Source organism: Triticum aestivum, chromosome 2B (assembly GCF_018294505.1).
Source record: "Triticum aestivum cultivar Chinese Spring chromosome 2B, IWGSC CS RefSeq v2.1, whole genome shotgun sequence".
NCBI lineage: Eukaryota > Viridiplantae > Streptophyta > Magnoliopsida > Poales > Poaceae > Triticum > Triticum aestivum.
Window position 1 is genome coordinate 693,309,923 of NC_057798.1, and position 11,564 is coordinate 693,321,486.

The 11,564-nt window shown below is 43.8% G+C and overlaps 1 protein-coding gene across 2 annotated transcripts; it reads left to right on the plus strand.

Annotated features, from left to right (window-relative positions):
* Positions 1 to 517: 517 nt before the first annotated feature.
* On the plus strand, positions 518 to 5,789 carry LOC123046763 (putative disease resistance protein RGA3). Of its 2 annotated transcripts, none has more exons than XM_044470191.1 (3): positions 518 to 942; positions 1,125 to 1,422; positions 1,550 to 5,789. In XM_044470191.1, the coding sequence occupies exons 1-3, from the start codon at positions 633 to 635 to the stop codon at positions 5,697 to 5,699; spliced, it is 4,758 nt and encodes a 1,585-aa protein (XP_044326126.1). In that variant the 5' UTR covers positions 518 to 632; the 3' UTR covers positions 5,700 to 5,789. The 2 variants fall into 2 exon arrangements, with proteins under 2 accessions (XP_044326126.1, XP_044326127.1); XM_044470192.1 differs by having other exon boundaries at positions 518 to 939.
* Positions 5,790 to 11,564: the final 5,775 nt, after the last annotated feature.

The following is an 11,564-nucleotide window of genomic DNA, read 5'->3' on the forward strand; positions in this document are numbered from 1 at the left end:
TGTGTGTGTGTGTGTGTGTGTGTGTGTGTGTGTGAAAGGAGCATGAGTGTTTTGGGTATCATCCTCTACTTTAATTTCTCTCCACTTGTAATCTGATATGTGTATCAGATTTGGATTATTTATATGGCGTGCATATTCAAGGATGTGGTAAAAATAGTACTAGTACTAATAAGGGTTTGGGTTGTGCTGGGCTTTTGATCTACTTGAATTGAATTTATGTGTTTCACTGATTATTTTGTATACACAAGCATGAAGCATGCATTTTGTTTTGTTTTGAGAATAGCTTGTAAACTGCTGATGTAGGCTAGCTCCCTGCTGTGGTTGCCTTGGGCCGGATCGTCGAGGATAAAGATGGGCTAACGAAAGTGTCAAAAAGCTTAAATATGGGAGTCCACATGCTCCTGACGGCCCAATACACCTTTCACATCAGCCCAATATACACCATTGAATGCTCGACGTTACTTCCCACCTGTTTCTTGGTCGATGGAGAAAAATCATACTCGTCCATGGAGTAAATGCCATGTGGGTAGTGTCCGGTGTTCCCTCTCCCCTTTCGGCCTTTCCACACGCACGCTGAACTCCCCTTCCTTCCTTCGTTGACTCGATCTCGAGAGCTGCTCCTGCCGGATCTGATGATGGAGCCGGCGGGAGACTCTTTTGTGGAGGCCGCGATTGCATGGCTGGTGCAGACCATCCTTGCAACGCTCCTGATGGACAAGATGGAGGAGTGGATTCGGCAAGTCGGTCTTGCCGACGACGTCGAGAGGCTCCAGCGCGAGGTCGAGAGAGTCGACATGGTGGTGGCTGCTGTGAAGGGGAGGGCAGCCGGGAACAGGCCTCTGTCCCGGGCTCTCGCTCGTGTCAAGGAGCTTCTCTACGACGCCGACGACGTGGTCGACGAACTGGACTACTACAGGCTCCAACAGCAAGTCGAAGGAGGTAGTAAGCATAATCCCATTATATCGAAACTATTATGATACTTAATACTCCCTCTGTTTCTAAATATAAGTATTTTTAGAAATTTCCGTATGTAGTCCATATTGAAATCTCTAAAAGGAATTATATTTAGTAACGGAGGGCGTAGTTTGATCTTAATTTCTGGTCCATATTTCTTTTCGGCACAGTTACGAGTGACAAGCCTGACGATATGCGTGGAGCTGAAAGAGTGGATGAAATATCAAGGGGCCATGTCGATACACTGAATGTCAGTGTTGGGAAATTACGGTCCTCGGTATGGGAACACTTTACCATCACAGAAACTGTCGACCGGAAGCGTTCAAAAGCCAAATGTAAGTACTGTAGAAAGGATTTTAATTGCGAAACGAAGACAAACGGGACTTCATCTATGAAAAAACATTTGGAGAAAGAGCATTCCGTAACTTGTACGAAGAAACGTGGAGCCCATCCACCAAACCCTTCAAGGTACCCAAAGGAAATTGTATGTTGCACCAGTGCATTTGTATTACAAGTTTATATATATCTGCTTGAGAGCCCATTGTTGCTCTACATTTCTTCTGATAACTGACCCACCATCCGTTTCTTGTTGCAGCACCGGTGATGCGACTTGTAATGTGAGGTCGGTTGAAGTTGGTAGTTCGTCCAACGGAAAAAGAAAGAGAACAAATGAGGATCCAACACAAACCACCGCAGCTAACACACACACCCAATGGGACAAGGCTGAGTTTTCCAATAGGATAATTAAAATTACAGGCCAGTTACAGTCACAGGACATCCAAGGGGCTTTGAGTAAAGTTCTTGGGCCATATGGACCTAGCGCTACTTCAAGTTCAAGTCATCACCGCCCGAGTACAACCTCAGCTCAGCACCCAACAACATCAAGTCTTGTTCCACTGGAAGTTTATGGCAGAGTTGCAGAAAAGAACAAGATCAAAAAGTCAATAACTGAAAACCAATCTGGTGGTGTAAATGTTCTACCTATTGTAGGCATTGCAGGTGTTGGAAAGACAACTCTCGCTCAATTTGTGTATAATGATCCAGACGTGAAAAGTCAATTTCACCACAGGATATGGGTTTGTGTGTCCCGTAAATTTGATGAAGTGAAGCTCACAAAGGAGATGTTAGACTTTTTTCCTCGAGAAAGGTATGAAGGAATTAGCAATTTTGCGAAGCTTCAAGAGATCTTGAAAGAACATATCGAGTACCAGTCGAAGAGCTTTCTGCTTGTATTAGACGATGTCTCGGACAATGTTGATTATCATAAATGGAACAAATTGTTGTACCCTTTGATGTCAAGTCAAGCAAAGGGTAATATAATTCTAGTCACAACCAAAAATTTGTCTGTTGCACAAAGGTTAAGAACACTTGAACCGATCAAGTTAGGTGCTTTAGAAAATGATGATATGTGGTTATTGCTCAAGTCATGTGCATTTGGTTTTGGGGACTACAAAGGTCCGGGAAATCTAAGAGCTATTGGAATGCAAATAGCAGAGAAGTTAAAGGGCAACCCGTTAGCAGCAGTAACTGCAGGGGCACTGTTAAGAGATCATCTTAGCGTTGATCATTGGAGTAACATTCTCAAGAAAGAGAAGTGGAAATCGTTGGGACTCCATGGGGGCATCATGCCTGCTTTGAAGCTTAGCTATGATGAGCTACCGTACCATTTACAACAATGTTTCTCGTATTGTTCTATATTTTCTGAAAAATATAGGTTTCTTCGGAAGGAACTGGTCTATATTTGGATTTCTCAAGGATTTTTGAATCACACTAAGAGATTGGAGGAGATAGGATGGGAATGTCTGAATAATTTGGTGAACCTGGGATTCTTTCAGCAGATTGGAGAGCAACAGGAAGGGGATGAAGATGAGGAAGAAGATTTTTTTCTAGGCAGTAAAATTTGGTATTGTATGTCTGGTCTCATGCACGATTTTGCAAGGATGGTTTCAAGGACTGAGTGTGCAACCATGGATGGTCTTCAGTGTAATAATATGTTACCAACTATACGTCACTTGTCAATTGTGACCAATTCTGCATATAGCAAAGAACAGCATGGAACCATACCTCGCAATATCAAGTTTGAAGAGAACCTGAGAAATGCATTTGCATCAGTGAGGAAATTGAGGACATTAGTTTTATTTGGGCACTACGACTCTTTCTTCTTCAAATTGTTCCTTGATATATTCCAGAAGGACCAGAACTTGCGTCTGCTGCAAATGTCTGCAACATGTGCTGATTTTGATTCCTTCATGTGTAGTTTGGTAAATCCTGCACATCTTCGCTATCTAAAACGTGAACCTGATGAGGTGAATGGTGCTTCCCCTCAAATTTTGAGCAAGTTGTACCATCTTCAAATATTAGATGTTGGCTCATACACTGATCCTATACCTGATGGTAATAATAATCTAGTTAGCCTGCGGCATCTTATTCCAGAAAATGGAGTATACTCTTCCATTGCTAGCATTGGTAGAATGACATCACTTAAAGAGCTACATCATTTTAAGGTTCGGTTTTGTTCTAGAGGATTTGAGATATCACAACTCCAATGCATGAACGAGCTTGTACAACTTGGGGTGTCTCGAGTTGATAGTGTTAAAACTCGGGAGGAGGCTTATGGAGCAGGACTGAGAAGCAAAGAATACTTGAAAAATCTGCACTTGTCCTGGAAGGATACCTTGTCACAGAAGGAATGTGACACTAGCTCTGAATATTCTGCAGACGAAAACGAGGAGCTCTCACAAATGGATACAGCAAGAGAGGTGCTCGAGGGACTTGAACCTCACATGAACTTAAAGCATCTACATATATCTGGGTATAATGGTACTACTTCACCAACTTGGCTTGCCAACAATCTCTCAGTTACCTCCTTGCAGACGCTTCACCTTGATGGTTGTCGAAGATGGAGAATACTTCCATCTCTTGAAAGTCTTCCATTTCTTACAAAGCTGAAGTTGAGCAGCATGCTGGAAGTAATAGAAGTATTGGTTCCTTCACTGGAGGAGCTAGTTTTGATGGACATGCCTAAGTTAGTGAGATGCTCAAGCATTTCTGTGGGGGCTCTGAACTCTAGCTTACGAGCACTACGGATCGAGGATTGTGAAGCACTAAAGGAGTTTGATCTGTTTGAGAACGATGATAATTCTGAAATCATTCAGGGGTCATGGCTGCCTGGTCTTAGGAATTTGATTGTGAAATGTTGCCCTCATTTGAAAGTGTTGAAGCCTCTTTCACCTTCAACTACCTTTTCTAAGGTAGTCATCAGAGAAGTTCCAAGATTTCCGTATATGGAGGTATCATCTGGTGAAAAGTTAGAAATTGGGAAATTTGATGAGGACGGAGATGATTTTGATGAATCTTGTGATGAGTTGAGGATACTGGATGACAAAATTTTGGCATTCCACAATCTTAGAAACCTCAAATCGATGGAGATATATGGTTGCAGAAATCTAAGGTCTTTTCTGTTCGAAGGTTTCAGTCATCTTGTCTCTTTATTAAGTTTGGATATAACAAAGTGTGAACAACTTTTCTCTTCGGATATGTCGCCAGAGTATACCCTTGAAGATGTGAGAGCTGTGAACTTCAATGCCTTCCCATTTCTCAAAAATCTCAGTATTGACTCATGCGGAATAGCGGGGAAGTGGCTATCGCTGATGCTGCAGCATGCGCCAGGCCTAGAGGAATTGCGTTTAAGATATTGCGCACATATAACAAGAGTAGTGTTACCGATGGAAGAGGAAGAAAACAGTCTCTTAACAACAGTAGTGTCATCAGGAAATCAAGATGAGGCATTGACCTGGTTAGTTCGTGACGGACTCTTGCACATTCCATCAAATCTCGTCTCCTCTCTCAAGAAGATGACTATTGGTCAGTGCCCTCGCCTAAAGTTTAACTCGGGCAAGGACTGCTTCTCTGGATTTACCTCGCTTGAGAAGCTTGAAATTTGGGGATCATTGGTGGATGATGACGGAAGTGATGACCTGGAGAATGGAAGTCCTTTTGTGTTCGGAGAGGAGGATCAACCCCTGGGAGCGAATGGAAGATGGCTCCTCCCGACATCACTTCAGGAGCTTAACATCGGGTGGTTCTGTTACCAAGAAACGCTGCAACCCTGCTTTCCTAGAGATATCACCAGCCTTAAAGAGTTAAGTGTACGTTCAATCCAAGGTTTGCAATCTCTACAGCTGCACTCATGCACGGCACTGGAAGGATTGGAGATTAGAGGCTGTGAATCGCTCACCGTCACTGTACTAGAGGGCATGCAACCCATTGGCAGCCTCGTGCGTTTGAATGTATCAGACAGTACTGGCTTGCCACCATGTTTGGAGAGCTTTTCAACGCTGTGCCCTCGGCTTGAAAGGCTTTGCACCGATGACCCATCTGTCCTTACCACGTCATTCTGCAAGCACCTCACCTCCCTACAAAGACTAGAACTTAGTTTCTTGAAAGTGACGAGACTAACAGATGAGCAAGAGCAAGCGCTTGTGCTGCTCAAATCCCTGCAAAAGCTCGAATTCATTTGGTGTTCTGCTCTAGTAGTTCTTCCTGAGGGGCTGCACACCCTTCCTTCCCTCAAGAGATTGGAGATAAACCAGTGTGGACGCATCACAAGGCTGCCAGAAGCAGGCCTCCCACATTCGCTGGAAGAACTCGAAATCCGGTCTTGCAGCCAGGAGCTAGATGATGAATGCAGGCGGCTAGCAACAAGCAAACTGAAAGTCAAGATTGATTGGACGTATGTGAATTAATTACTGTATGGCTTGTTATGGACATGTTTCTGCATGCACAACTCTGTACCGCTTGGTTGCTCTTGAGTCATATATCATGTTATATTCAGAGTTGGCTGTGTGCATAGCTTTGGTCTTATATGACTTTGCTATTTGCCGGTGGTATTTTGTGTGTGTGCCGTAGTGTTGGCTGTGTGCATCCTAGCTATGCAGAGGCCAGGTGTGTGCTCACTATGTTTGTATTATCTTGATGCTTCATTTTGAGTAATAAAATCCACCCTTTGTCAAAAAATGTTATATTCAGAGTTGACATACCCTCATAATTGTGCAGCGCGTTCATACTAAAATGAGCGTCTGGGTAGGCATTCAGGCTGCTCAACATATAGCATGTAATCGATAAACTGTTATGTTTTGTTGTTTGGTCTTGTGAACTGAAAATGATGAATTTCCGATTCTTGTTTTCTTCCGGGAGAATTTCAACCTTTAAAGGGCAACCTGGTGCATGTAGCTCCCGCTTGCGCAGGGTCCAGGGAAGGGTCCGACCACTTTGGATCTATAGTACGCAGCTTTTCCCTACATTTCTGTAAGAGGCTGTTTCCAGGACTTGAACCCATGACCTCATGGTCACAAGGCAGCAGCTTTACCACTGCGCCAAGGCTCCCCTTCGGCCTTTGCCAGAGATAATTGCAACAGATAAATCCTAAGATGCATCCTATTATTCCCCACACAATTTGGTTTATCCGGAATTCGTTGCTACACGGACATATCATTTTGAGTTAATAAAAGCGCTCTTTATCAGAACAAACATACCACACACATATACTTAGTGTGGTGAGCAGAGCAGACAAACATGTCACAGACCTGCACTTTCAGGAGATCAGGATGAAGTTGACAGCAGGCGACACCTAATGTGTGCTTAAATTTGAATACGCAACTTGTAGTTTCGGTGCTGATTACAAGTTCCATTCCTTTGTGATACAAATGAAGCTACTTCTCATGTGTGTACTTTAGTACTATCCTATCTTCATATAAGAAGCTAAAAGATACTATATCGGAAATTTGCAGGTAGCGTTACGGTGCGACAATGATCACATCTATTTTTTTTTCAAAAGTTTTTGACATTTAGGAAAAACATTTTTTATGGGCAGGAGCATATGCTCCCAAGAGCCGAATTGGATTTCCGATATACACCGAGCATGTATAGAATCATAAGACAAGAACACGCACCGATTCTTCATTTCAATTTATGGGGGAAAAACTGATCACCACATCTCAGCTGTATCCATCCTTTCGACCATGTAAGCACCTTGATGAACATTAGCAATCCCTGAAAATTAGTTGCACCAGCAAACACAAGCAAAGTAACTCACAATTATTTTAAATCTAGAAAAAACCTCGGAAATTTGCACCAGCACAGCAAACACGTTTTACTAACACTCCAGTTATGTGTTAGGAAAAGATTACAGGAACAAACAGTCCTCTTACCCAATAATAACAGGCCAGTTGAAATTTAAACAGACATTAACTGAAATCAAGGGTATAATTTTCAGCGCCAATGGGACAAAAGAGTAATTTTGCAACAAAAAATAGGGACAAAAGAGTCCCAATCAACTTAGGTTTGCATGGCTACTGAAATTTTTATCATTCATATACCTCTGAGAAAAGATTAAACCATTCTCATAACCATATACTTCATCAGACAAAGATGATAGCCAGGAGTTCAATACTCCCTCCGTCCGGAAATACTTGTCATCAAAATGAATAAAAGGGGATGCATCTAGACGTATTTTAGTTCTAGATACATCTCTTTTTATCCATTTTGATGACAAGTATTTTCAGACGGAGGGAGTATTTTCTTACTCCGATGCCATAGTTACACCGGATTAAATGGTGTGTATGGATGTGCCAGGGCACTCCATCAGAATTGTAGGTGCAGGGATTGAGATCGCTAGGAGGGTGGCTTTGGGTTGATCCATGTATCTGCTTCGTTAGATTGTGAATAATTTAATAAAGATGGTTGTATGCATCGATTGATACAGAGGCCGAGCGTAACCCTCCTTTTCAAAAAAAAAATTACGCCGCCCATAAGCATATATAAAATCATGTACAGAACAGATGTGCTAGAGAAAACACATCGGCACAAAAGCCACCTTCAGATCAGAAGGCCAGATGAACTACAACATAACTCGGTACCCTCCACATTTCACTTATATAGACATAGTCGAGCTGAGCTATGAGATTACCCACAAAGCCAGCCATTCACTAGGAACTAAGTTAACTAGATCCAAGCAGAAATGAACATCCCAGAAATAAGTACTCACATCCTCCACCTACTCAAATCCTACTGTTAGAACGACCTCCTCTACACCAGAGAAGGAGCATCGCCAGCTTCTGGAGCGCTGTCCCCTGAGCTCCCTGACCCTGAACCTGTAAACAGAGTCAAATGGGAAACAATGTATCTAGGACAAGTATTTCCGGACGGAGGGAGTAGGAAGTTTAGTTCATGAAGAATAAACGATGTTTGATAAAAAGGGAAAGAATAAACAGTGGGTTCGACGGTACCACTGGATGATGAATAAACGGTGTTTCTCAAAGAGGAAAAGAAGAAACCGTCGCTTCGACAGTATCACTGATCATGATGAAGAACTACCAGAGACACTCGTTTCCTCAGCACCATTCTTGGCCTCCACTGATTGGTAAGTCAGCGGTCTCATCCTTAATATCTACATACTCATCCACCTGCTCAGCCACCACTACATTCGCCTTCTCAGGATTCTCGCTCTCCTGTAAAAAAACTAAACAAAACAGAACAACTGGGAGTCCAATTTGCATATGCACTAACTGAAAACGAGAACAACACATGTAGGAACAGCACCATTCGCAGCCTCAGAGCGCCAGCGCCATCGTCGGCCTCGGCAATGTCCTTCTGCAGTAAGGATCTGGCCGCAGCGCTTCCTCATAGCCGCCCGGAGCTTCGCCGGAGGCGGGGGGAGGTTCCTGCTGCAGCGTGTAGATTAGATGGACAGCGGGAGGAGGGCGCGGACCTGGCCGAGCCCGCCCCCGAGGCGTCCCGGTCCCGGAACGCACTGGCATCGCGTTGGGCTAACCTCGCGGGCCGGAACGTGAGGCAACCGGGCGGCGGCGAGCTGTCCAGAATGTAGCAGAAAGGAAGAGCTGAGAAGACAAGTGGAACCACAGAACCACCATCCCTCTCCCCTCCCGCGTCGCCCCCCGCAGCCGAGCAAACCCCCTTCCCGCCTTCTCTCCTCCCTGCCGCCGCCACGGGGCGCGACCAGGCGAAGCCTGGCCGGCGCAGGCGGCGGCGGTACTTCTCGCCCTCGATGGGCCTAGGCGCCGCAGTCTGGTGGGATCATGCGATCCAGGTTAGTTTTCAGACCTTTTTTTTTTCTATGTAGATTTTCTGGTCGTTTTTCATATTCTGTTTTTATCCCTTTTATTTTATTTTCTTCTCTTCTGATTTTTTCTGATCTTATTTTTGTTTTTTCAAATTCTTGAACATCTATTTGACATTTCTTCTATGTGTTGTTCCCCGGGCTTCTGGTTTTTATGGGTTTTCTATTTTTCTCCATCACCTTTTTTTCCGAAAAACTGTTCAATTGTGCATTCTAATAATGTTTGGTGTGTATTAGAAAAGTTCACCCTATAGTAAAAAGATCATCATATATTAGAAATACCAATTTTCTATAGATGTTTGTTCGTACATACAAAATTTCATTGTATATACAGAATTTCTATTCTATATTAGAAATTTGTTCGGTGTGTATATTAAAAATGTTCACCATATATTAACTAATGTTCAATGTATATTATAAAAAGTTCACCGTATATTAGAAATCAACAGAGAGACCGTGCTTTCGGTCTTCGGGTCGAGGGATCAATCGTGAACGGTTCTAGGGACTTCATCAATGATCTAACCAACTCTTCTTCCACTACAACTCGAAGTTGGTAACAATTCGATCAAAGCTTGTTTGCATCTTCATAGTGATTCGGGAGTATGATCCATAGGACGAATTTTCTTTGTTTTCTACTACGTTTCCCAATATATATTTGGTTGAATGGTCCTCTGGGCCACCTCCCTATGGTGTTTTTGATCGCACCCACGTGCCATGTCTCAAGCGCTGCCCCGCGCGCTGCGGGAGATCCGAGTCGCCCTATCAGCGTCCTTCGGCCCTGGACAGGTTGCTTCGCTCACGCCAGCTAGGCTCGCACGTACACCCGACTCGGCTTGTGACCGTCCCCTCGGCCGATGGGCGAGCCGGGTCTCCCTGTTAGCATCCTTCGGCCCCAGCAGTGGTGCTTCACTCGCGCTAGATGGGGCCGCGCGTGCGCCCTACTCGGCGTATGACCATCCATCTAGCCAACCCTAATGGCCATCCGGCCATGGGTTGTGGAGGTGAGAGGGCGAGCAACTAGAGGATGTTTCACTGTCACAAGCTTCGTGTGTGGGGCCTGCCCGACTGTGTGCGCATTTGCCTGCCGGTGATTATGTCTCAACGTGTTTATAATTTTTGTTGTTTCATGCTATTATAATATCACTTTTGTATACTTTTATGGCAAATTTTTATTATTTTTCTAGACTAACCTACCCAGAGCCAATTGTTTTTTACATGTTTTAGGGCCTATTTGGATCAGTGCCAAAACCTGCCCAGCCAATTTATTGGCGTTGACTGCTGAGCGGGCAACTGTGGAACGAAGCCAATTTTTTGGTGCGCCCTCGCTCGCACATCCTTTCGGTTCACTTTCGCATGGATTTTGACGCCAATCATGGGTGAATCGTGGGCGGCGCGGGCTTTGCCAATTTTTTGGCGTGCCCAATCATTGGTAGTGCTAGCTCGGGTTAAATCCAAACACACCCTTAGACTTTTCAGAAAATAAATATATGTGTAGCTCAAAATACCACAGGGATTTACGATGATTTTTTTTCCAAGTTATGAAGATTCCAGAAAGTGCTTGGAGGGGCCATGGGGCCACACCAGCCCCCCCACTCGCCCAGGTGGTGTGGCTTAGGCTCCATCCGTGTGGGCAGGCTATGTGGGGCCACATGGCACCACATTACGTTGATATTTCTTTCGCCTATAAATCCTATAATTCGAGAAACCCTCTGTACCATTTTTCGCGATTTGTTTTGCGGCCGCAAGTTTCTGTTCCGGGGAGGTCCAATCTAGAGGCTTGTTTCGACACCTTGCCGGAGGGGAAATTCATCACCGGAGTCATCTTTATCAACCATGCTGCTACCATGACCGTGTGTGAGTAGTTTTCCTAGGACCTTAGCGTCCATAGCAGCAGCTAGATGACATCCTCTCTCTGTCTTGTGAGTAGTTTTCTTAGGACCTTAGGAACTCAATCGAGGTGAAGTAATCTAGCAATAAGTATTTTCCTCGGTAAAGAAATAAGGTTTATCGCACCAAAAGGAGTGCTTTCAGCAAACAAAGTCACTAGTACATGTGCACAAAACACGACACAAACTTGTCTCTAACATGTCAAGAATGTTGTCAAGCTTCTTAATAGATAGATAAATTAAAAGAAACGATACAACTAAGAATACTATTTTTGATGAGGTTTTCAATCATAGAGAATAGACCCGGGGGGGCATAGATTCACTAGTGGCATCTCATAAGCATACAAGTGTGACGAACAAATTACAGTTGGGCACCGATTAAGTTGCAATATTTATATTTATGAGTATGATCATTCGTAGTATAATCTTATATAGGCATTACGTCTGTGATATGTAGAACGTTATCCAACTGCAGCTACAACTAATATTCACAGAATGCTCAATGGAGCTCTGCCTTCAGGGAGGCCAAATTTGAAATGATCAAAATTGAAATTTGCATGTTTCGAAGAAAAATATACATACACTTA